The 27,608-nt window shown below is 36.9% G+C and overlaps 1 protein-coding gene across 3 annotated transcripts; it reads left to right on the forward strand.

Annotated features, from left to right (window-relative positions):
- The first annotated feature begins 466 nt into the window (after window positions 1-466).
- ccdc186 (coiled-coil domain containing 186) lies at window positions 467-27,593 on the forward strand. 3 transcript variants are annotated; one of them, XM_089122218.1, is made up of 17 exons: window positions 467-619; window positions 2,559-3,418; window positions 5,082-5,208; window positions 7,158-7,286; window positions 8,724-8,936; window positions 9,051-9,170; window positions 9,467-9,571; window positions 9,857-9,955; window positions 10,540-10,626; window positions 10,717-10,859; window positions 12,508-12,763; window positions 13,754-13,943; window positions 15,597-15,677; window positions 18,215-18,277; window positions 18,797-19,016; window positions 23,752-23,971; window positions 25,516-27,593. In XM_089122218.1, exons 2-17 carry the CDS (start codon window positions 2,580-2,582, stop codon window positions 25,597-25,599), a joined length of 2,976 nt encoding a protein of 991 aa, XP_088978344.1. In that variant the 5' UTR covers window positions 467-619; window positions 2,559-2,579; the 3' UTR covers window positions 25,600-27,593. The 3 variants fall into 3 exon arrangements, with proteins under 3 accessions (XP_088978344.1, XP_039520937.2, XP_039520938.2); XM_039665003.2 differs by lacking the exon at window positions 18,215-18,277; XM_039665004.2 differs by lacking the exons at window positions 23,752-23,971; window positions 25,516-27,593 and having other exon boundaries at window positions 18,205-18,277; window positions 18,797-18,970.
- Window positions 27,594-27,608: the final 15 nt, after the last annotated feature.

Consider the following 27,608-nt stretch of genomic DNA (forward strand, 5'->3'; position numbering starts at 1 on the left):
AAATCCAATTATATTCCAAAAAATATTGCACATCCTGCCCAAAACAATGCGCTGTTAACTTTGTCTATGCATTATCATAATTATTATTGGTCTAATATTATAAAATATCAGTTATAGTTATATATAGATATATAAATACTTTATAAATACCCTCAAATTTAATAAACACTACGCTACATCAACAACAAAAACAAAGTAAGAGGAGGGAGCCTTTAAACCATGGCAAAAGGCGACAGACTTCCGATCTTTACCGTTTGGTTTAGATTACAACTAGAACATAAAGCCAGAACGCGTATTTACATTTTTTGACAGTACATGTCTTACCAATATAAGTATTTTAACTTTAATTAATTGAAATAATTAATTAAATTCATGTGGTCTTTCAGAAACTCTTCAGAAAAGTAATGTGGGCGACTTGGCTCCCCCTGTTGGCGGGATTTGATCATGCGTTCTAGGTAACTGCCTGCTGGCCATCTCGGTGTTCGCAATTTTTCGCTATCAGTGCAGGGGCCATATTGTTGATGTGTCACCTCGGGAGGAGATCACTTACACGGGCTTGACTCTCACTATTTATCACTACAGCTGGTGTATGGCATTTTAAATGGATTTAACATAACCGGTAAGTCACATATTATAACCCAACATATCCAGATCCGAACCGCAAAAGCGGATGTTCATATAATTAGCTTGAAAGCTAAATCATTGGGTGAACTCAGTGGCAGCTGGATGATATACTATTGTTATATACTTATAATCTACAAAATTAATAAATACACTCTTGTCATATCATTATAGCAAGCTAAATTTCTTGTTATAGTTATATATAGCGGTTAAAACTCATATGGTCAGCCTGAGAATGTTATGTATGAAGGTCTAGATTAGCACACACAATTCACATTTTACATGTGTGTATTTTTGTATTGTAGGTGTTTAAATAATTGACCATTCACTAATTAATTACATTAATACCGTATCTCTTTTGATTCGCTTGGACAAAGCAGGTGTTTTCTGATTAACACGTAGAATGTGATATATTTGGAAAGGTTAGCCTGCGTGCTAAAGCTAACTGCAACTGTGTGGAAACAGCAGTATCTGTCAAAATTAACAACATAATCATCATTACTGTTTTTGTTTACAAATTATTCCTCTTTTAATGGGGTTTATAGATAAAATAACTTGTTTGGTGTGAGCAAATGTGTCTGGTTGTGTGGGTAGCAGAGCACTGTCCATCCTCCCCTGTAGAATTACAGAAGAAATGCAATAATATGATGATCTGTGAGACTGAAGATAAAGAAACAAAGACATTTCAAACACTGATAAGAAAGAGGGAAGTTAACATGGGCTGGAAATTGCTTAACTTTTCAATGTGGGTCAAAATGTTTTTTCTACTGAAAGCTCTGACTAAAACGTGTATTTGAAGTCGTTTATCAAACATTTAACAACTTTTTAAAGTATGTTCACTGAGTTTGAAATATCAAACATTTCAGTTTCGTGCTAGTTGACAGTAAACAATGTTTGCTTGAAGAGAGGCATGAGAAGCTGGTGACCTTTTAAAGTTAAAGTTTAAGTTGAGTTATTGGCAATTGCACATCATGTCCTAGAAAGTCTTGTCTCTCAAACAGAAATTGTGTATGATCCACTAACAAAGCTTTTGGGTATATTTTATGGTAATACATTTTGTAATGTAGGTTATAGTATTTTCCGTCATTTAGCCTACCAATACTGAAAACTGACAGACTATCGAAATGGTTTTGACGGTTCAAAATCGGTCTAGCCTTATTGCATTTCCCAACTGAAGAAGCATTCCCAGAGTTAAAAAAGCTAAGAGAAATTCAAAGTTAAAAAATGAGAGAAAGCAGCGTTTTAAACGGCCCTACAAAAATATAATGTTTTTTTTTTTTTTTTTTTTTTTTCAAAGAAATGGTAGAGTCGTTGTTACCTGCAAGACAAGATTAAAAAAGAAACCTTATGTGGGCTCAAGGTGTTTGGGTTAAGGTCCATTCTCTCCTACTGGAGTATTATCCTACTGGATGGGTTTCTGCCCCGGTTTCACTCATTTAGTGTGACTTTTTTCCTCAATGCCAAGTATTTTCTTTTGTGCGTTCCAGTGTCATGTATAGGCATTTAGCTGGGAATGCAGGAAGCCACTAATTTCTAATACAATGACGTATCAGGCAAATTGGGCGTGAGAAAGGCGGGCCATCTTAGTTTCACAATACTGCCATTACAAAACTGCCTCCGGGTAGAAGGAGAGCCGTGTCCTTATTTTGAAATAAAGGACCACACCTCAATCATGGAAATGTGTTGGTTTGGGAGATACTATTAATGGCAGTATCATGACAGCAGGTGTGACGACTGAGACTTTTTGCACAAGAAAACATCCAATCGGAAATCTGATAATGTAAAATAGTCATATTAATCTGTCTGCTTTATTTGACTTGGTGATCCCTTTATAAAGATGTTTTATGTTGATCATAAAAGTCATCTTTTTATTAGGCAGGTGCTTTGTTTTGAGTTTCACATGCATGTGAGTCACTTGTGTGTGGTTTGTTTTCCAGTGCCAGTTGCTGAAGGAGATCATGGAGCAGTTGGATTGTCAGAGTGAACTGACCCCTGTCTCTGACCCCTCACAAAGTTCAGAGGTCAACATGGTTCCGGATGGGTCAACCTATGTCCTCAGCAATGAGGGTGAACCTGTTTTAAAAGAACAGGATGAAGACACTGAGCTGGACAGTCTTGAGCTGGATGGTACTCTTCCAGGTAGTGTGGACAGAGGAGGTCACACAGAGGTTCAGCCAGAGGATGGATCTGGAGGACAAGCACAGGGTGATGGGAACACTAGCTGTGACAGTGGAACAGCCTCCATTGATGATGCCAGGACACCAATAGCTGTCCACGACAGTGTTGTAGAATCACTTCCCGCTGTTTTTGATGGAGAACTCGGATGTTCTGGCATTGAGGAACCAGCAGGGGTGGTTCCAGAATCAGACAGTGGGACTCAGAATGAGGTAGAGGAATCTTCTCCATCTGTTCTGAATGGGACAGATGATTTTTCATCCACAGAGTTTGATGCATTTAATGGGCCAACAGAACTTAACGGACCTCCTTTGACTTCTACACCAGCTGGTCAGGGTGAGGAACTGCCAGATGTTGTTTCAGTACCCCTTAACTCACAATCCAACTCCAACATGAACCCATATGACACGGACTGCAGCAGGAAGCTGATGTCTGAGATCCAACGCTCTTTGTCTCAGGAGTCTCTACTGGATGAGCTGGAAGATGAGCTGTTGAACAGTCAGTCAGAGGGCCTCCAAAAGGGACATCCTTCCAATGGACTACAGAAGGACCAGAACTCCATGGCTTTGTTTGAGAAGTGTGTACAGTACAAGTACTCCCAACAAGAGAAAGCCATCAAGAGGTAGGTTGTTGATTAATAGCTATGTCAATCAGCTCACTGGAGGTTATAGTCTGCTGGTGATAAGATTTATAGCAGCATGAGATTGTAAATCGTTACTTTAATTTGCCTTTCTTACCTGCATGAAAATTACTCTTCATGTTCATCACTATCTTTCATATATATGTTTTATATATATCTTATATATATATTTAAAGACATCTGCAGCAATTGTATTTCATATAATGCATATATGTACTAATTAGGGCTGTCAAATGATTAATTGCGATTAATCGCATCCAAAATAAAAGTTTCTGTTTACTTAATATGTGGGTGCACTGTGTATAATTATTTTATATATATATATATATATATATATATATATATATAAAATAATTAAAATATATATATAAAATATAATATATATATATATATAAATACACACACATCCTTGTATATATCTAAGAAATTTTATTATGTATATACTGCATATAGATTTATATATATTTTATATTATATTTAAATATTTTATGTATAAATAATATTTTTTTTCTAAGCATGTGTGTGTATATATATATATATATATATATATATATATATATAAAATAATACACAGTGCACCCACATATATTATGTAAACACAAACTTTTATTTTGGATGCGATTAATCGCGATTAATTATTTGACTGCCCTAGTACTAATAGATTATATATATAGACTTATTATTAATATAATAATAATAATTAGTAATACTTATCATATTTTATAACAATATAGGTCTTTTAAAACTGATGTTTTTTGGATATTGTTAAACAGGTAAGTTATTATACAGTTATTAATTTATGTCTTGTGTGAATGATTCAAAGCAATGATTATTCTGTGAGTCTTTTTGACCAATTAATTGAAAGAACTGACTTAATTTGCTAAAAAATCATACTACTTGAGCCTAAGCTAGCATTAGACCTTTGTTCAGTTTGGGCATTGCATGAGCTTTTATAAACATGCTTTAGAAAAAAAAAAAAACATTACCGGCATGCATTTCTTGAAACAAAACAGTGGCACTGTGAATGACATATTTTAGGTGCAAGTTGCTTTCAGGTAAGACAGCTCAAACATGCATTTTAGCCTGAGACTAGGCGTATTTATTGTCGGTGTAGCCTGGCAAAAATGCTTTTGCATCCAGCCAGTGAAGACCATGCATTAGAATTGTCTTTGTTTTATTTCACGAGTCATTGCCTGTGTAACTTATGACATTTAGTTCACATTGCAAGCTCACAGCTATGATTTATTTTGTTTTGGTGCTGCTATTGATATTTTATGATGTGGTCAACCTGAGCTTTTCTGCTCTAAAACCCCCTCCTGTTTTGCCTTTATTAATTTTTTCAAGGGCATCTGGCTGACTCTCATATTGGAACCACTCCATAGCTTTTCCTTGCCCGACCTGCTGTTAATATTGTCTGATCGGTGACGCTCTTGGACACCTGTTTTCTACATTATGACACATGGCGCCTGATACTTATATGTTTAGATGTTTAGATCACCAGTTTAGCTTGTAAAAATATGCTTCACACTGACAACAAGCAAATTACAGACGGACACAACAGAAAGAGCATTATTTTACACTGCAGAAGCTCCAGTGTATTACAATGTGCTAACATTGGTAGTGACAGCTGGTAACTGTTTTTCAGGTTGCTTGATGAGAATAAGAAACATCAGGAGCTGATTCTGGGCATCTGCTCTGAGAAAGACAACATGAGGGATGAGCTGAAGAAGAGGATAGAGACGGAGAAACAGCATCATTGCACTATTAAGAAGGTAATGGCAACCATATTGTTTTGTGTGTGTGTTGTGTCTGTCTTTATTTGTTTTTTGTTTTTTTTTGGATAAACTGTGCAACTATTGAAGATTTGGGTTTGAAGACTAGCTGAAAACTCGCCAAGACGGGCATTTTGACATAATTTTGTTTAAATGCAGTAACTAAGTCACTCATTTGGTTTCTTGCAACTCACAAGCTGTTTGAGAGGCGGTTATTGTGCTCCACTTAAAATAGATCAGTGTGAGTTGGTGTGAGCGTGAAACCTGCTGGAATTAGTAAAATTATACACAATACAAGCATTATTTTAATGGGAGGCGGGTGTGTGTCACTTTGCCGTCAGGGAGAAGAGAGTGAGAAGGCAGCTGGCGTTATTAAACTATTTTCTATTTAAATTGAATTTATTCATTTAATGATGGCAAAGCTAAATTTAAGCATTATTACTCCAGTCTTTAGTGTCACATGATCCTCTAGAAATAATGCTGATTTGGTGCTCAAGCAACATTTATTATTATCAATGTTGATAACACTTGTTGCTTAATATTTTTATGTAAATTGTGATAGTTTTTTCAGGATTCTTGGATGGATAGAAAGTTCAAAAGAACAGCTTTTATTTGAAATGGCACACTTTTGTAATGTTACAAATGTCTTTACTGTCTCTTTAGATCAATTTAATGCACCCTTGCTAAATTAAAGTATTGATTTCTTTAAAAATAAATCGAAATGTTTAAACTGTAGTGTATATCCATGCACTCACATTGCAATTTCGTTTCCAGCTTTTCCAGATTTTAGGTATGTTGTGCTGAATGGCGTTATATTATCTTCATGATCTGGATGGACAACCATGACTTTCCCGTTTGCACTGATTAGTGATTAGAGAACACTTGTTTGCTGAAGATCTTTCATCTGATACTGGAAAAGCGGGTTTGTTTGAGAGAGACTCCAGGCTAAGAGAGTCTGTAGTTCAGTTTGATCTGAAACAGCCCCCTGTCATCGTGGGTAATAACACAAATCAAACAGAGCGGCCTGGAGGGGACAGGTCGAGAAGCCGTAATTAAGTGTTGCAGTAATGACGTGAAACTATTGTCCGTGTTTTGTTGTCATGGTTTCTCCACATAGGCGCACAGACAATCGCTTCCTCTGAATGAAATCGTGCCTGTCTCTTTACTTTTCAGTCAATAGCAGCACTGTGAAAACTTAACATGTGGTTGTCAGAAAGAGAAGCATTTATTTTTCGAAACTCTGAATGGAGCCTTTCAGTCACTTATTCCAATATTAATTTGAAAATATTTTCATAAGCAGTCCAGAACTTGACATTTAAATGAAGATGCTATGTTACGTAGGTACACTGATGGTTAAAATCTTGCAATAGTTTCTATATTTTTTAGTTTTTAAAAAGAAGTCTCTTCTGCTCAATTTAAGGCTAACATTTGTTTGATCAAACATACAGTAATGTTGTGAAATATTATTGCATTTTCAAATAACCGTTTTCTTTGCGGTTATCTTTTTGTTTTTTCCTGTGATGATGAAGCTGAATTTTCAGCATCATTACCCTAGTTTTCAGACACATGATCCTTCAGAATAATTATAATTTGCTAATTTAGTGCTAGATTATCAATTGTTATTTGTGATCAATCATTAATAATACATTTTATTAGTATCAATGTTGAAAACAGATTTTGCTGCTTAGTATTTTTGTGGAAATATTGATTACAAGAAAGGTTTTTGAGCACCAAATCAGCATATTAGAATGATTTTTGAAGGATCTCTTCATGATTTAAAATTTTTGACCACCAGTGTAGCCTATATTTAGTCATATTGCACTCACTGGCCGTGTAAACTGTGACCCGTCTACTGTCTGTCAGTGCTGCCTCTGTTGTTGTCATGATGAATATGTTTATGGTTTCTGCAGTCATGACATTTTAACTGATTGTCTCTCTTGTTTTACCAGTTTGAAAGCCGGGTGGAGGAACTAATGAAGGAACTAAAAGACTCTAGAGACAAACTGGTTCACCAGGATCAGGCTGCTAAGAATGCCATCCAGCAGATGCAGAGGGATATTGCCTATAGGCTTGAACAGGTGAGAGGTCATCGCCATGGACACAGTCCAAACAAATCCCTTTCTGCATAAGAACCCTCTTAAATATATATATATACAGTTGTCTGTCTCTAAGCATCTTTAAAATGTAATCACAACAGTCATACAGTGATATCATGTTTGTACAAACTGAAGGAGGTTTGCTGTGCGTTTTGTTAATTTACATTTGTATTTGTCCTCCTTTTATAATCCCACTCAACAGCAGCTAAATGTGATGTCCAGCATTCAGATATTGAGAACTAACGTCATACAAAATTTGCACAAAATATAGAAAGAGAGTTGTGTTTGGTTTGGCAGGACTTGTTCAAACAGCTCCTCTCTCTCATGTAAACTCAGTTAAGTGTGAGGGCCTCTCTTTTGCTCTTTCACTGACTGAAACATCAACTATGATAAATCATAGAAGTTTTCATAGTTAGTGTATATTTGGTAGTGGTCGACCAGTATTGATTTTTTATTAGGGCTGTCAAACGCATTCAAAATAAAAGTTTGTGTTTACATAATATATGTGGGTGCACTGTGTATAATTATTTTGTATATATAAATACACACACACATGCATGTATATGAAAAAAATATTATTTATATGTAAAATATTTATATTTATATATAATATAAATTATACATAAATATATATACAGTATATACATGAAAATATCTCTTAAATATATACAAGCATGTGTGTGTATTTATATATATAAAATAAGTATACACAGTGTACCCACATATATTATGTAAACACAAACTTTTATTTTGGATGCGATTAATCGTGATTAATTGTTTGACGGCCCTATTTTTTATTTTTATTTTTTTTATGGCTGATGCTGATGCCAATATCTTAGAGAGATGTCTGATTATAAATCTGATACATTCATAGATCGTAAAAACATGCATGACAATTGTATATCATTTTTACTATATTGGAAATAAATAGAACTTTAGAAACAGAAAATTTATCATAGAACTTGTTAAATAATAAATCTGTAAAATGAATAGATTTTATCCTGTTACAGTATTCTTCACAAATATCAAACTGTTAAAATGAATTATGAATAAAAAGGAAGTAAACGATGTAACCAGTGCACTCATTAATCTGGTAAATCTGATTACTTTCTTTTACAGCTCTGTCTAATAATTTAACAGAACTGATAAAAAGAGACAGCAAACTAATGAAGGAGGAGAATGGGAGATCTGACACTCGCGCTGACATGCTGTCAGTCCCACATGCTGTCAAAATAGGACACATTGGCCAAACAGAAAAACTTCTCGGCCGATGCCAATAACTAGGATGCCAAATATCGTCTGAAATGCCGGTCATGGCAATATATCGGTCACTAATATTTGTGCGGGGAACAGATCTCACATGATCCATAAACAGAGCATGTTCATGTGTTGTTTACATGTATGTTTTGCTCATCCTAGGCCAATAAGAAATGTGAGGAGGCTCGTCAGGAGAAGGAGACAATGGTGATGAAGTATGTTCGAGGTGAAAAGGAAGCGCTGGACTTGCGGAGGGAGAAGGAACAGCTGGAGAAGAAGCTACGGGAGGCCACAACGGAAGTAGACAAGCAGGCCAGACGAGGAAACACGCTGGCCCAGGAAAAAGGCCGCCTGCAGCAGCTCTATGATGCCAAGGTCATACATTAAGAAATAGTTTATTTTGATGCTTAATGTGGTGTGTGAATCTACAGTATGCATTGATTATGTATATGTTCTCAGGAGTGTTTGTCTTTGATTACGCTTCTGTAGGAGAATGAGGTGACGAGACTTTCCCGTGAACTGGAGAAAGTCAAGGAAGAAATCAATTCTCATGTCATCAAAGTAAAGTGGGCTCAGAACAAATTGAAGACTGAAACGGATGCTCACAAGGTAAAACAACGAACATTGTAAAAGAAGGACTTAAGGTTCAAGTAAAAATTGCTCTGAAAGTGATTCCAACGATTCCAGTGTAATTAATTATAATGTAAACAGAATCGATAGTTAGTTAAGTGTTGATAGTTATGAGTTTTCCTTCGGCTTACTAAAAAAGTTGTTTCATCTAATATTTATATTTTATTATATTTTAGCTTGATTTACCGAAAATTATTTTAGTTTTCATTTTAGTTAAAAAATTAACAACACTCTATTGCTGATTTCACTTTATTGTGATGTCTCTTCAATAACAGGAAACAAAGGACCGGTTAAGAGAAACCACCGCCAAGCTCACTCAAGCAAAAGAAGAGACTGAACAGATTCGCAAAAACTGCCAGGACATGATCCGCACGTACCAGGTAGTTTTTTCTTATGACATGAGATCAGTTTTGCCCACTAGAGGGAACCATATACAAACATTTGCCCTGCATGTAGACTGCAAAAGTCTTTTGTCCGTTATCTATAATGAGTTGGAGATGTGCATTTCAAGCAGTGTATTCTGCTACAAATTATTAAAAAATGGTTGCTTTAGTCCTCCGCTCAACATAATTTGTGTGGCTTATCTTCATTTAGGGGGATATAAGCTAATTTGCAATTTCTGTGGCTTGTTAAAAACTTCATTCCTCCCTTTCTGACTCCTGCAGGAATCTGAGGAGATTAAGTCAAATGAATTGGATGCAAAACTACGAGAGACCAAAGGAGAGCTGGAGAAGCAAAAACAAGAGCAGACAGACCATCTAGAGGTGCAGCTTCACTTAATTTACACTCCGATTGCCTTCAGTATAATTCATTTTAAGAGCACAAATTCAGACAGTTTGATTGATATCAGTACAGTCTTGACTATAGGAGCTGTATATTTACAACAAGCGATAATGATATAAATTTCATATTTGAGTAATGTGCTTCACTAGGGCACAAAGGCCCCATCAAGTCTAATTTACAGCTTTTGGGGATGAGTGTTTGTTCATGTTGTTACACCTCATATATCTTTTCTTTGGTTCGCTTCTTTTAGCTGTTCTGCCACTGCTTTTCTGAGATATCCCACTTGGGCCGTATGGCACTTTGCCACCTGCTTTTAAATGCATTTATGAGTAAATGAGCCTCCATTCTCCAAGCGTCATTAGTACCCGAGGCCGACAATGAGAGTGTGTGCTCCCTTATCAATGAGTCACCCCTGTGCAAGAAATAGTGCCTGCGTTTGCGTTCTCATTAGCATTATTAACAGTGTTGCCTAGCAGGCGTCCTCTGCTGATTGTGATTACAATAATGAACAATGGCTGGATGTTCGAAAGAGGGGTTTTTCATGGTCAGTTTGTTTGATTGGCAGATGCACAAGGCCAAGATTAAGGAGTTGGAGGATCTCAAGAGGACTTTTAAGGAAGGCATGGATGAACTGACCACCCTCCGGACCAAGGTGGAAACTCATTTCTAAAAATAACTCTTTGAAATGATACTATAAAAATACATTAATCTTATGCTTTGGCACTCTCTCTCTGGCCCTCAGGTTAAGTGTCTGGAGGATGAACGGCCCCGCTGGGAAGATGAACTCTGCAAATACAGAGAGATCATTAACAGACAGAAGGCTGAGATCCAGAACCAGAGGGAAAAACTTTCTGCCATCACTAGACTAGAGGAGCAGCACCAGAGGTCTGAACACTCATGCCAATAGCCTCCTACCACTAACTACTATATTATGTGTATTATTTACTCGACTACAAGCTCATCGAGCCTAAACTTTGTATGCACCGCACTGCACCCTATTCCAATTTGCTTTTCAGATCTGATATTCAGGACTCATTTACCAGTTATGTTTTACAATTACTTATACCAGTTTCAATGCAAAGTAAACATAATTTTCTATTCAAACAATCATTATAACTATTTAAAAAATGTAGTATTAATGCAAATTAAATTAACAAATTGTAATCAATGAACACTCTTTACTGCATTTATTAACCTAGGCTATTGTTTATTTATAAATGTTGTATATTTATACTACATATAAATAAATATATATATATATATATATATATATATATATATATAAATTAAAAATAATTTATATAATTAATTAGGTATACTCGCTTGTTGAATTTATCATTTAAGATTTATAAAATATTATTAATTGTCCATTGTTAATTTATTATACTAAATAAAGAATTAAAACCATGTTATAAAGCCTTGTTTAAAAAAAAAAGAAAAATCATTAATACAATGAAAAACAAAGACAACTATATAACATATTAAGTAGATTACCCTAGTCTTGCTAAGATTACCCTAGTCTTGCTAACTAAACTAAAAACTAAACTTGAAATAAAGCAGAAATGAAATAAAATAAAAATGTTAAAGATAAAGACTTAAAAAAATGCAAAGATTACAAATGTTGCTCAGGGGACTGATTTTAAAATGACTTAAACCAGGGGTTCTCAACTCCAGTCCTCGTGACCCACTGCTCTGCATATTGTGTATGTCTCCCTTATTTAACACACCTGATTCAGATCCTCAGCTCGGTAGGCTAGACATACTAAAACTGAAATAAAAATAAATTAAATGGGGAAAAAAAGAAATATAAAAAAATGATCAAGACAAAAGCACACAAAAATACTAAAACATAAATTAAAAAGAAAACTGAAAATATAGAATCCAATACACCATACCAACTCCCTTTCCTCAGCCTCGTTTTTGTTCACGTCTATATACGAAATGTGTTCTACTCTCATTAAGGTCTATAATAGTCAAGCCAACACTACAGACTTTATTCGTATTTGCATGATTGAATAGCATTTGCATCCGACTCCCTGATCCTTAGACTGTTCATTTTGTTATGCCTCTATTGAACATGAAGCATCAGTACTGTGCCCTGACCTTGAGTGATCTCCCAGCAGTTGGTGTCCTGTTGATGCAGGAACTGCAGGTGGATGTGAATCCACAGTAGCGTGATCACACGGGCCCCTGCTGCACTGACGAAATAATTCAAACTTCTGTGGCCGCCTCACAGGGCCTGCTCCCGTTTCTCTTCTGGTGGGCACATAAACGTGTCAGTCAGCTGTATTAGCTAATTCTTATTTTGAGGGTATTTTAAAACTCTGATCTGCAGATGAGTTCTTTGTATTCCCAAGAATGGGAATGCAAAGTACATTCATTTAGACCCTTCAGTCCGGTACTTTTATAGTCTACTCAGTCATGAACGCTGGTACACCTTTATGCCTAAACTAGTCAAGGGTGCAAAACTCTTAAATAGCACGGTCTGTACATGTGTTGGTCTTCGTGTCTGATGTGTGTGTGTCTTTCTCAGGGATGATCAGGAAATTGCATCCTTGCGGGAGGAGGTGGAGAATCTGAACTCTCAGATAACTGACCTGCAGAGGGACATTGAAGGCAGCAGGACGAGAGAGGCAGAGCTACTGGGCTTTACTGAGAAACTCACCAGTAAAAATGCTCAGCTCCAGTCTGAGAACAACAGCTTACAGGCCCAGCTGGACAGATTGAACAATGACTCCAGAGAGCTGCACAGCAAACTAGAGGAGACAGAGAGATCCCTCTCTGAAATGGTAAGACGATTGCATGTATATCAGTGTAGTGAGATTTTTTAGAAACCGTATAATGCCAAATAACTAGCTACCTGTTATTAAAAGTAGTTAAATGACCGTAAACTCACCCTCAAAGGCACTACTTTTAAAAATCATTTTTTTATACTCAAATATTTTCACTAAATCTATTTTTTTGGTTCACAAACTTTAAGGATCTTAAAGGTGCTGTAAGCGATTTCTGAGAAACCAAGATATGGTATTGTAATATTAGCTATAGGAATCTTTTTTTTTTTTTTTGTCTGGAGCTAGTGTGCTGCTGGCGACCATATCTTGTATATATTGTGTATTGTGTTATTTTTTTTTTTGTTCTTCATTGTCTTTCTTTCGCCATCTTCACTTTATTTTTTTGTGAAGTATTATTTTGCTTCACTTCAGCTATGATGGAGACATCCACTCTTGCATTGCGTGTTTGCGTTTTTGGAGGAAGAGCAGTGAAGGGAGGGTTTTTTTTATGGTTGATTTCAAATTTCAACAGTGTTTCTCAGAAATCGGTTACTGCACCTTTAATTGGTAAAGCACAAACATTGAGCATAAAACTTGAACACAATTTTAAACAATGCAATATATTATAAAAATGCAATTTTTTTGTATCTGAAGTAAAAAAAATAATTTCTAAACAACAAAATTTAATTGAATATTTATTAGCTACACAAAAGGTGCAGTAAAAAGAACACTACTGAGTGATGAGACTAATTAAATGGTAATGATCTCGTATATTAAAACGAACCATTCCAATAAAACAAATCAGCTTGATTGTTTGTTACTGGAAAACCTACACTATTATTGAACATAGCCAGGATATTGTTACATAACTGCTATTTTTGGTTAGTTACATCAAACATCATGGTATTGAATGGCCAGTTTATTTTTAGCAACTCCAAAAGACACGTACACAACTTTTAATCATTTAGACTTTGGCATTATTCAGTTTGTCTGTTTTTTTTTTTTTAGACTGAAAGGTTGAAGATAGAGGTGCAAAAGAGACAAGAGGAAGTTTTGGCGTTGCAGACGGAGAGAATGTCATTGCAGACGGAGACGTCACAACTAAAGACACGCGTGGAGGAGTTACGAGACGAACTGGTCACTCAGAAGAGAAAACAGACGGCCAACATCAAAGACCTCACCAAGCAGCTCACGCAGGGTTAGCAGCTCAATTAATGAATGTCCTTTTTTATTTTTCATTTACATACAGGTGAAACCCGAAAAATTTGAATATGGTAATTTCAGTAATTCAACTTAAATGGTGAAAATAAAATATTATATAGACTCAGTACATGCCAAGTGAGATATTTCAAGCCTTTATTTGTTGTGATTTTGATGATTATGGCTTACAGTTTATGAAAACCCCAAATTCAATATTAGAATATTGTGAAAAGATTTTTATATCTGTAAGCCATAATCATCAATCATGTGTAAACTGAATTTTCTCAGGTTAGTACAAACCTGATAAAAATAACTGTCGGGGAATGGTGGAAAGCCTTGGTTTGCCATCTAAGTGGGGAACCTATAAGGATGTGACATCGCATGAAAGCATCAAACGCTTGCCACCAAAATGATCAAATATCTTTATTGTACAAAATCACCTTAAATAATAATAAAAAAAAAACCTGTAATTTGTTAATATCAGAATGAACTTCATAAATACAGTAATATGATAAACTATTTAAATGCATGATCATTTAACACATAAATGTGTTAAAGTTCATATTTAATGTAGTCTTGGTCTGTTGCATAGTTTTGTTTATGTTTTTTGAGGATGAGGACATGTCACACAACAGGTCCAAGCTGGCATCTTCTTAATTTGGCTCGCTTGTACCAAGCACACTTTTGCCAAAATACCATAGAATTGGACACATGGCCTTTGACGTCAATATGAGAAGCATTCCCCTTCCTTTAAAAAGCTTATTTATTTTTTCTATCCTTGATATGCACAATTGTAAGTTTAGTTTTGCTCAGTATTGTTTTTTTCCCTTTGCGGTCTATCCTATCAGAACAACCCCACAATGCATATTTGGCCCCCTGGTTAAGAACCACTGATGCCAATGTTTTTAATACATAATGAAAGAAAAAAAATTAACAAATCATAACACAATTCTGAAAAGGGGCTATATATCGTTCCCCTCTCATATTGTTTTTCTCCTCTGTGTGTAGATGTCTTAACTAGAATTCGATGTGTTATTTTAATAGGCTCTCAGTGAGTTACTTCTCCATGCTCCCAGGAGCCCACAGGCACTGTTAGTAATTATCAAGGCATATTGACGCTCCCGGTGGGGCAGACTGACGTTCATTGCAGACAGATTGAGTTTATGTATTTGTGCCTGCCTTTAGCCGCAGGAAAGCCTAGGTTAGGGCACAAGCATCATGTTTTCACAGCATCTCTTCTTTGAGAGGAGAGACGAGGAGGGGAGGGCAAGGGAGAAGAACGTGCACCTTGGGACTCTCTTTTAGTGTCGGAGGAGGCGTACAGTATGATGGTATTTTTAAACAAATCTATTTTTTTCCTTCTCCCAATTGGGTCCCCGTGATCTTCAAAAACTTTCTCAAGGTCTGCATTTTAAAAATGAAACTTAAATTCTACATATTTGATGGACGGTAGATGTGCCAAGCGGGTGGGAGTTTTATGGTTAGTCATAACCCCCCTCAGCAGGTGCAGCACTAGAAAGAGGCACTGAGCGGTACAAGCACTCAGTCATCGGCTCATTACTGATACTGAGGTGTCGGTCTCTGCCAGGAGTGTGTGTTCATCACTGTAAGAGAATGAGAGAACTCATTGTGTGTTTGTGCCTTTGTGTAGCTCGTAAGAAGCTGGATCAGGTGGAGAATGGAGGATGTGATCGAGAAGGCAGCAGTATGGGCAGCCGCTCCAGTTCCTCAGGTACATCCATTTAACACTTTGTTAAAGATGTTGAGAGTGACACACACTTTCCCTAAATGCCCTATTTTGGTAACGCTTTAATTGTGGCCAATATATAATGCATTATAAAAGTATTCATAATGCCTTGTTCACCCTCTTGCTCATAGGGCTCTTTCTTAATCACAATAGCCTTAATCCACTTAAATAGTTGTAGGCTAAGTAGGGCTGCCCGCTAATAGTCTACTAAATGTTAGTCGACTGGAAGAGGCTTAGTCAACCAAAATATGATTAGTCGGTCGCAGAAAAAAAAGGAAGTGGTGAAGTCACTCAGTCCTTGAGGGACATTGTTAAAGGGTTAGTTCACCCAAAAATGAAAATTTTGTCAGTATTTACTCACCCTCATGTTGTTCCAACCCCGTAAGACCTTCGTTCATCTTCGGAACACAAATTAAGATATTTAAGATATTAAGATCGCTCCTGCATACAGTCCGTAGGCTTCTTGAGGGACTGGCTCTTGCTGTCCCCGAAAAGTCATTAAAGACATCGTTAAAATAGTCCAAGTGACTACAGGGGCTCAATCTTAAGTTTATCAAACGACGAGAACACTTTTGTGCGCAAAAAAACAACAAAAATAACGACTTTATTTCAACTATTCGTTTATTTCTCCCTCTGCGCAAGTCAGGTTACTAGTTTAATAGCGTAAGCTTCTGTTATTGTATGTCACACGCATCACACACACATGACCAGCGTCGGCCAATAGTGAGCCTACGTGTGACGTAGCTCTACGCAATCACACTACGTTAACTGACTACAGGCCCATGGAGAAATAAACGAATAGTTGAAATAAAGTCGTTATTTCTGTTGTTTTTTTTGCGCACAAAAGTGTTCTCGTCGTTTGATAAACTTAAGATTGAGCCCCTGTAGTCACTTGGACTATTTTAACGATGTCTTTAATGACTTTTCGGGGACAGCAAGAGCCAGTCCCTCAAGAAGCCTATGGACTGTATGCAGGAGCGATCTTAATATCTTAAATATCTTAATTTGTGTTCCGAAGATGAACGAAGGTCTTACGGGGTTGGAACAACATGAGGGTGAGTAAATACTGACAGAATTTTCATTTTTGGGTGAACTAACCCTTTAACACCAGGTCCTTGTGGTAATTACAGTATGTGGTGAAGGAAATCGAAGCGTTCGCCTATCATCCATCCATCCAAATGTGGCTTATCATTTAAAACATGCAAGTAGCAACTTTATATGGCTGCTCGCTCTTAAGATAACCTAGATAAATAGTGTAACAACTTAAAGGGATACTCCACCCAAAAATGAAAATTCTGTCATCATTTACTCACCCTCAAGTTGTTGCAAACCTGTTTGAGTTTCTTTCATCTGCTGAACACAAAGGAAGGTATTTTGAAGAACGATTGGCATCATTGACCTCCCATGGTATTTATTTTTCTACTATGGATGTCAATGTTGCCAAACAACTGTTTGGTGCCAATCGTTCTTCAAAATACCTTCCTTTGTGTTCAATAGAAGAAAGAAACTGGTTTGCAACAACTTTAGGATGAGTAAATGATGACAGAATTTTCATTTTTGCGTGGAGTATCCCTTTAAAGTATTCCGTCATTTTTGCTATTTTGTCCTGACGCATTCATAATTTGCCGGTGCTTTGCAGCAAGCTTTATTTATTTTGAATGCTTGAGTGCTGAATAGACATATTAGGCCTATATTACTAGTAATTAAATTAATATTTTAAGATGTAGTGGGTTAAACTAATGGTTTAAATGAACGACCATTAGTCGACTAGAAAAATCTTTATTCGGGGTAGCCCTAAAGCAGAGTTATTATACATATTCATGTCTGCACATTTAAAGAGCATAATCCATTAAAATTCATAATCAACACATGAAATAGGGTCTTTTAACGTATTATATTCTTGAAAGAGCTAACTATGAATAAATATGTTATTATGAAGGTTCATGTATCCACCTTTTTCTGAACGTAAAAGTCTCGTCTGACTCGTACTGGAATGATGCTGTAAAATTAGCGTATTTTCCGAGCTGATAATGTAATGTTAAACTTATGAAAAGAGTTTAAAAAGCACATGGCTCCACTGTGACTCTACAGCAATGGCTGTCTTTTGTCAGTGCCTTAACTCAACAAAGTTTAATGAGTGCGTAGATGACGCAAAACTGTCCGAAAACAACATACATCCTACATGTTCCTACTGAAGTTCGTGGGATTTTGTCATCAAATCAAAATGAATAAGCACATATACCCTCTTTGGGTAGTATTTTAACGTAAGGGCCGCAAGCCTTGCTCATTTTCTCTTGACATGTACTGTTTACAGACATTCATTTCAGTTTCGCTGGTGCTCAAAACACATACTTCCCAAGAATTTCTTCAGTTTATTGCTGTTATGTAGCGCCAACTACAGCACAGCTTAACCCTACGCACATTTTTATTTTTTTAGTAATGTTCAAAAAGTTTCTGTTTAGTTAATTCAGCCGCTCTTTTTACCCCGTTTTGACAATGTGTTCCTATGGAGACCGGAACAGGACACCATCTAAACGGAAGTTGGAATTCCTCATGGCAGCACTCATCGTTTACTCAGGAAAAAGGTGGATATTAAAATAGAAAAGTTGTTTTTACTGTATTCATGTAGCTTTGGTGAGCGTAACAAAAACAAAAAATATGTGTGTGTGTGTGTGTAATTTTTCTGGTTCAATACAGATTAGGTCACATCAACCTCATTTTACGAAAGAGAAACCAGAAAGTAAAATATCAGTACAGTAACACACTAACAGTGGATAAGTGAACTTTTATTCAATCTTTTCTAAATAAATCACGTACATGCTTTAACACAAAACTGATCTTCACATTTCTTCTTTTAAACCCTCTGGAATGCTGACCTGGTTTACTTTCCTGTAAGTGTGTTACTGTAACCTGCGATTTTAAAAAGGAATGTGTCAAAATGAATTTGAGGTGATCGACATTACCAGCAGCATTTGCAGATAAAGCTTAACTTGTTTTGAATCCAGAGTTTTCCTATAATTATAGTACTAAGTTTCCTTCCTGTGTTGTGTATTGTTGTATTGTGTGATTACTACTTCACAATGCTTTGAATCTCTCACTTTCAGGCTCTCTAAACGCACGGGGTAGCAGTATGGATGATCGCTCTCCGGAGAATCAGTCCGGTTCATCTGTGGTAGTGGTGGACAGCTTTCCTGAAGTGGACAAAGCTGTGCTGGTGGAGCGTATCGTCCGGCTGCAGAAAGCACATGCTCGTAAGAATGAAAAGATTGAATTCATGGAGGACCACATCAAACAACTGGTGGAGGAGATCAGGAAAAAGACAAAGTGAGTGAAAGTGAAAAAGACAGAATGGAAGATGAAAGACAATGGAGAAAAACTTATTTTGACCATTACAAATGAGCTGTCTAGTTTCTATTGACATTAGTTTATACAAAGTTGTCAGGAAGGACACTAAAGAGAAGCAATGAGAAAAATAATAATGTAGAACAATGAAAACAATGGCTCCAAAAAAACATTTGGACACTTCAGCCACAATGAAAAATCTATGAATGTCTGATAAAATATGAAAACCATATGGTATATTTATTTTAAATGACCAGCATAAATTTGTCCTCACCAAATTGACTGAAATGGCCAAATATATGCTCTAATTAACAGGTTTGGCCATGTTGTGTGTTAAATATCTAACACTGTGATATTCAGGCAGTTTTAAGTGTCCAAATATTTTTGATTCCACTGTAGAATAGCCCTGAGCTTTTGGTGTAGAGAATTTTTCACTGCCGCCCTTCCTTTCCATCTGGTCAGATTTGGCTGGTCATTGTCCCTCTTTTGCATCCTCTCTTTCTCTTGTTTTTCTGCCTATTTTCGTTTTGTTGTTTTTTTCCCCTTTTGTTTATTTGTCTTTGGCTTCCTGACCTAGGCTTGTGTCTTGTATCTGACTTCCATTGCAAAAGGGGATCTGGCATACATTTTTTTTCTTTCTTTCACACACACACACACACACACACACACACACACACACACACACACGCACGCACTGAGCAAACCAGAGAGACAGAGAGGTCTTGGCAGTGATATTTATAGCTGTCAGTTCTTGCGGGAACGATGCGTCACCGAGGTTGCTAATGATGCCTGATACATATTCATATGCACCCCTATACATGAGGATTCAGGTTGCCGGTGCACATTTCCACCACAGAACAAAAAAAAAATCTTTTTGCAAAACAAAGTGAATGCGCTCAGAGAACGAGAATGCCTTGTTTTCGTGATCAGACTTTGAATGAGATAAATAATTCAACATGCCGCAGAAGGATACAAGTTGGGCTGCTGCCACCACCCTGGACCCAAATGCCATCTATGTCCATTTTCCATCACTTTTGAATAATGATAGGCCTTTAGTCAATCCACCTGCACTAACCCACATTCATTAGTTCTAATCAAAGACGCATCCCATTGAGGTCAGGCTTAATTTAGCCTCCTTAGCTGATCTTTAGCCATTACGTGCAGCTGAGCTTCCTCCACAAGTCCAAGTTTGCCAAGCGGTGGAATGTTTCCCAGTGTTTATCGACTGTTGCCGTTCGAGTGATTCTTTGACATACGGAAAGGTTAGATCAGGCCGTTATATCATTCAAGGCTCAGTGGAAATTGATTATACCATAAAACCGCAATTGATTTAATAACGTCTCCTTGGTTTTAGAGCTTGACCACACCTAGATGACCTATTACCATATTTATCAAAGGGGTTTAACCTAAGTATTCTCATTGTGCCACTCGTCAAGGACGGTTAGATGAAATTGCTGTGTTCTGGAATTGATACCAAGTGCTGTTGGACTTGCATTCATTTTTATTGGATTGGTGCATAAATTATTACTATATTTAGTAGTGCTTGCTACATTTCAACAAACCTCTAACCTTAAAGAAATAGTTCACTTCAAAATGAAAATGATGTCATGATTTACTCACCCTCAAGTTGTTTCAAACCTGTATGAATTTCTTTCTTCTGCTGAACAAAAAAGAAGATATTTTGAAGAATGTCAGTAACCAGACAGTTGATGTACCCTATTTACTTCCATAGTAGGAAAAAAAAAATTCTATGGAAGTCAATGGGGTCCATCAACTGTTTGCTTACTGACATTCTTTAATATATCTTAAAGATCAACAGAAGAAATAAATTCATAGAGGTTTGAAACAACTTGAGGGTGAGTAAATCATGTCAGATTTTTCTATTTCTTTACTATTTCTTTAAGGATTACATTTTAGCATGGACAAATCATATGGCTTGGTGTGGAGAGGTTTGCTATTACTTTTTTAGATATTTGTCCAGTGGATGATGAAACTTGTGTGAAAAAATGATTGAATGTTCAGACTCTGAACCCCTCGGTTTGACGTTGCCTCCCTGGGGACTCCAGCAGTGTCAAAGGACCAGAATATCATTGGGACATTGAAAAACATGGCAATATTGTCAGGTGAACGAACACCAACATTGTGGTGGTGAGTTTTACACAGGCAAATTTAATAATGCAGTTCAAGATTTTAATGTATGAAATGCAATCTGACTGGAAAGGCTGGTGAGTGATTTGGGTATTTTTGACCCATTTGTCTTGATTGAAACGGGAATATGCTGTCTAGATTTATCTTTGATTTGATATGATCATTGATACGAGCTCTCATCTTTTGTCATGGTTCAGTTGTAGTGCTAGAAATTCACAATCCTCATAAAATAAACATAAAGATTCACATTTTCTATACTCTTCTGATGTTCCTGCTGCCTATCTTTTGCTCTTTCAGCCTCTAGGCAATGAGAATTAGGCCATGCTACTGCGCTTTAGCTAAAACTGTCATCTGTTTCCAACAAATTGGTCTGCGAATCAAAATTCAGAATGGTCTCAGAGCTGTGGTACAGCTGTTGTCCAGCCTGGGTCCAATTCTCCGATCCAATTCTTTCTCTCTTTTCTTCAATTTACTGTCAGTTCTCCACTGTTCTGTATTATAAAAGTCAGAATGGCAGTAAAGTGGATTACATGCTACTGAACTGTTGTAGGATTGCCACTAGAAAAAAGGTTATAATGAATTGCAATTACATGTGTCTGTATGTGCATTCAAAATGTTAAGCTAAGGGCAGCTTTTTAATTTCCTTTTGTTTCGTTTTGTTAAATACTAACCTTATGGAGTTGCATATTAGTGAGAGGTAAGTTGTTCGTTTTTATTTGTTCTTTCTGTGGTGTGTGCATCTATGTGTACGACTACGTATAGTATCTGTTTTTTTGTTTGATTTTGTAGAATCAGCACATCACAGACACTTTTTTTTTTTCCAAAGCATTTCCCCTAGTTTCTTTCCTGTCACTCTGGTAATTAAATTCTTTGTAATATTTTATCAGGGTACAAAAAAAATCCCTGTTTTAAATGTTGGTTTGGTATAGATGCCCTAGTTTGTTCATTTCAGATTCAGACAGTGAAATGAGAGTGAATTCATCAATTCAGAAAGCACTTGTATAGTTTTTTTTACCTTTAGAGACGTTTAGTCTTACATCCTCTAATGTCTTTGTCTCGAGCAGTGCTCTGAAGAAACCATTAGAATCGAATTCTGCCTTTTATTCGGGCTGTGCGTCATTGCAGAGAAAATAGATTTTAAATAGTGGTCGTGAAGGAAGAACTCTCTTGCAAGGACTAAATGTACATCACAACATCATCCTTTAAAGAAAACTAGTTTTTTTTTTCCTTCTCCATTTTTTATTTAACAAAACAATAGTGAGGGAAATGGGAATTACTTATGATTTCCATCTGCTCGCCACTGTGATTTAAAATTGAAGCAATTAAAACTGAATTGAGGGTTTTTTTTTTTAAGATCTCTAAAACATTTCTCATGTCTCTTTCTGGGTCTCAGTACAAAATAAAAGATAATATTACATTAATTAAGGATTGAAATTTTGGATATAAACTACTGGTCAAAAGTTTTAGATCTGTAAGATTTTTAATGTTTTTAAAAGAAGTCTCTTCTGCTCACCAAGGCTGCATTTATTTGATTAAAAATACCAACAAAAACAGTAATATTGTTAAATATTATTACAATTTAAAACAACTGGTTTCTGAAGTGTAATTTATTCCTGTGATCAAAGCTGAATTTTCAGCATCATTACTCCAGTCTTCAGTGTCACATGATCATATTAGAATGATTTCTGAAGTATCATGTAATGCTCAAGAAACATTTATGATTATTATCAATGTTGAAAACTGTTTTTACATTTTTGTTTCAGGATTCTTTGAATAAAATAGAAAGTTAGGTGTCAGTAAGAATTTTGATTTTATTTTCGGGCGAAATAAATAAAAGCAATCAACACTTTTATTCATCAAGGATGAGTTAAATCCTTACAAAAGTTACAGTAAAGACATTCATAATGTTAGAAAAGATTCTATTTTATATATGATCCCAAATCCAAATAATTCTGTAATTTCTTTTCTGTACTGTGGTGTATAGTTTTTCCTTTATCTCCCTGAACCTTGTTTTCATTCAGGTAACATTACATGGTCTACCCTCGCTAAGTTTTTTTTTTACGCAAGGCCATACTGCTATTGCCATTTTAATTTAATTAATTGAGAACCTTTTTTTTTTTTAAACTTTATTTCATGAAATGCCTTTAGCCAGAAAGCCTTTAAGCCTGACATCAAAACCAATAAGCTTGTCCTTTATGTACTCTTAGATGAACACTAAATTCATTTACTAATTATAACCGGCTTATGGATTTTTTTCCCCCAAAGTACTCCTGCAAAAGAGAAAATGACATGAAGAGCTATTTTAAGGAAATGAGTGTCACATTAAATAAATCTTATGAGACAGTCCGGCTGAGATTTAGCTGTGCAAAGTCTTCTAATCTGTTATTTGTGAAACGCATATATCATCCAGAGTGAAAGAGAGAGAGACACTGATGATGTAGATATGGGTAATGGGGTCTTTTCCTCCTCTGTCCCCAGGTTTTTCACCTTTTACTTTCTCACTGAGGCTTGTGGCTTGAGGTTTCATTGACACTTAAAATTGCTGTGAAAAACGTTGTGTTTCCTGCAGGATTATCCAAAGTTACGTGCTCAGAGAAGAGACTGGAGCTCTGTCTTCAGAAGCCTCAGACTTAAACAAAGCTCACTTGATCCGGAGGGGTGGCATCATGGCCTCGCTGTACACCTCCCACCCCGCCGACAGCGGCCTCACTCTCGACCTCTCGCTGGAAATCAACCGAAAACTCCAGGCTGTGTTGGAGGACACCCTGCTCAAAAACATCACACTGAAGGTATGAGCCACCATCCACAGTAGTGACAGACACCCAAGCCCATTAAAGACCCCATGAAATCAAAAAGGGACTTTTGTAGCTTGTCTGTTAAGGCCAATTCACACTGCACTAATGGCCACCAACCAATCATCAGATTACAGAATGTCACTTTTCAGACATTCCACTACCTGGCAAACGCTGATTGAACATTGATCTCTGATCAGTGGCGACCAACGTCAACACTGACAGGGGTAACCCATTGACATTGACATACAGCCACCAACCTTCAGTCACCAAACTCAGTGCATATATTGTACATCAACACCTATAAGAGAAAACTGCACTCATCAATTAGGCTGCGTCAGTAAATTTGACAAACGCAACAACAGTAGCCCGGCGGTGGTACGCCAAAACACATTTTGTGAAAAAAAAAAAAATTACGCTTTGTGTCAGTTGCTTTGGAACATCCGAAGAAAACATGAAGATTTTAAAAAGAGATGGTCTCTTTCCTGCTCGTGCCCCACATCCCTGTCAAATTGCAGAGCGGTTGGCTATATATGACGCATCTTGTGGTAAAATAGAAGAACTGCCACCATCACAACTGCTTTGAAACAATCTGTATACTATAAATAAATGGGAATTGACTACTCATCCAGCAATTTTTAATTGGGTCTCTATTCGTTTTAAAGGGATACTCCACTTTTTTTTTGGAAATAGGCTCATTTTACCACTCCCTCAGAGTTAAACAGTTGAGTTTTACCGTTTTTGAACGTATTCAGCCAATTTTCTGATATTTAAAAGAATATCAGAAACCAGACAGTTTCTGGTCTCATTGACCAGAAACTGTTTGGTTACTGATATTCTTCTAAATATCAGAAAATCGGCTGAATGGATTCGAAAATGGTAAAACTCAACTGTTTAACTCTGGGGGAGTGGTAAAATGAGCCTATTTCCAAAAAAAAAAGTGGAGTATCCCTTTAAACTCAACTTTTTACAGATTGCATTTGTTTTGCAATTGCAATAGTGTGACCATATATAGCCAAACTAGGTGTTGGTATATCGATGTTAGTGTTGAGTTCCACAATGACATCCGCTGATGTAATTACTATTTTTAAACTAAGCTTCTGTGTAACTGGATTCCTGGTGATGGCTATCAGAAGAAAAGCAAATTTGGTAGTGATGGATGACCGTTGAGTAAGTGGGCAAATTTCCATGCTCACAGTGACCAGTTCTTGGTTATGGAGCCACATCCAGGTCACAGCAGGGCTAGCAGCTGTCCTCTATGAGGAAGCACATCAGCTGGGAGATCAGAGAAATTAATCAAGTATGTTATGAGGACAGGGCACAAGGGGAACGCAGAGCTCCATTCAAGGCACAATGGCAGGATTACGGTCTTATCGTGAGATGAGCAGGAAATCAGACAGTTTCAAAGCAAAACAGCCTGGAATTGCCTGGTTATCCAAGCTTACAGGCTTTTTGCTCCGCTTGCATATGAATAAACTGAATGGCAATGTAAATAATAGCAGTAGTCCTCACAGCACTCTGATTTGTTTCTCTCTCTACAGGAAAATCTCCAGACGCTGGGTTCGGAGATCGAACGACTAATCAAGCAGCAAAGGGTGCCGGATGATACAGCCGGAAGGAAGTGAAGTCAGCTGAAGAGATGGCTGTTACAGTAAACAGCACACACTGTTCAACTGAGCCCGACACAAAACGCTTGAGGACAAAACAGTTCTCATTTGATCAGACAAGATCAGTCTGAAACATACACTGGAAACACAGTTTGTGGTGAAGACTGAACTGCGCCAGAGATACTCGTGTGACAAATGAATGAAAAGCACAGAGGTTACCAAGAGTCTGTGCTCACTTTTCTTCTTCACATCGTGCCCAACATCCAACGTTCCTCTCTTCACCGTCCTCTGTGATGTAGCCGGCTCACCTGTGCCTTGATGAGTCAAGTTCATCTGGTTCAGAGCAGAATTGCAGTACTATATCCAACGACCCGATGTGTGAAGTTGGGTAGATGAGTGAATATTCGAATAAATGTGACCCCACGCTCTTTTTGAAGAACAAAATGCGCTGGACTAATGGAGACCTGCGGATTGTGCAGCTCTTTAGAGGCTTTCAGAGGCTTTTCCTCTATTCACGACGTCGCAGGTTAATGGCTGCTCCTCCTCGCTCTCATTTCCCCCTCATGCAAACGTGCCAATTAATGAATGTATTATGTAATGAAAAGGACCCTTGTATGTAATCCCACACGCTCTGACCCAAGAGAGTGGGCAACATTCCCCGTTCGCGCTGCTGCTAGGTTACCGCTACGCCCGGATAGCGTTATCTCTCATAAAGCACTTAGGCGAGAAGGCCCATGCCAAAAAGTACAGTTCTTGCTCTGTCTCATTATGAAGTTAAAAACATTATTCAGAATGATTAACTTCATCTTAGAAAGGTTGATCCATCTTGGGCTAGTCTTAAGGGAGCTTGCATTTTTATTATCAGTTTGTTTTATCTGGATTAAGTTGTAATTAAATGTTGTTATTTTTCCTCCCATCTTCTTCCCCCCCTTATACCTCGGCTTGTATGTTTTTTTTGTTAAAACAAGCTTGTAACTGTTTTATGTTCCATCTTTTTTTTCTTTTCTTTCTATGACGTTGCAGAGCTACTTTTGAGAGTAACATCCCCATGAAATGGAGACATTGTAAATATTAAGGGCAAAAGTGCAATTTTAACCCCCTTTTTGTTTGTTTGACTGAGCCATAATCACCCTGGCCAGCGTCCCATCTAAGACTCCTGAAAAATATCCCGTTAACATCCAATTCCGTGGTGATGTAACCATATGGTATGCAATATCATGCAGAGCTGAATCCATTCCTACCCATGAATTGCGACTGCTGTAGGCTTCGCTGTTCTGATTTCGACTCCGTCCCTTCTTTCAGGGGTGCATGATGAGGAATTGCACCATCGGGATTCAGCTGATGGATTTTTCACTTTCACCTGTAGAGCTTGTAAAAGACAGACATGCATTGATTGGCAGGTCTCAGCCAGTTTACCAACCATTTTAGTGCCATTCTCACTGGGTTTTCTCCCGCTTGAGTCACTATTGAAAGTAAAATCATGCCATACACTGTGATAAAGGGTTTATAATAACACGGCTCACTGCGATATAAGCTTGTCAAGGTCATATCAGCTGTTCCAACTCGAGAGCCTGTATTGTAGCTTTCAGTTCTCCCAAATCCTAAACACATTGCTCACATTCCGGAAAACGCAGGATGAAGGAAATTATGCAATGCTATCAGAAAAACAAGCATTTACACACAGCCCTTAATGGCGAAATGAAGACTCACTAATCTGTTGATAATTTGTCAGTGTACTTTACATTCATAATTTATTTAATGTCTCAAAATAGAAGAAAGATCTCTTGAAGTATGTATGTTTGTGAATGGTGAATTGAAATTGAAAAGGAAAAAAATTATGTGTTTATTCTGTTTGTGGTCTGTAACCTGTCCTCTGCTTGATTGTATAGTGAGTGAAACTGTGATTATAAACTTGTAGATATATTGTACAATGGTCCAATGTTTTTAAACTTCTGGAGTCTTCTGTTCTGTATATATGGCGTTTAAAGGGGATTAAAATGAAAAAATTATAATCAAGTCTATGATTC

This window comes from Pimephales promelas, chromosome 17 (genome assembly GCF_988280905.1).
Source record: "Pimephales promelas chromosome 17, fPimPro1.hap1.1, whole genome shotgun sequence".
NCBI classification, from domain to species: Eukaryota; Metazoa; Chordata; class Actinopteri; order Cypriniformes; family Leuciscidae; genus Pimephales; species Pimephales promelas.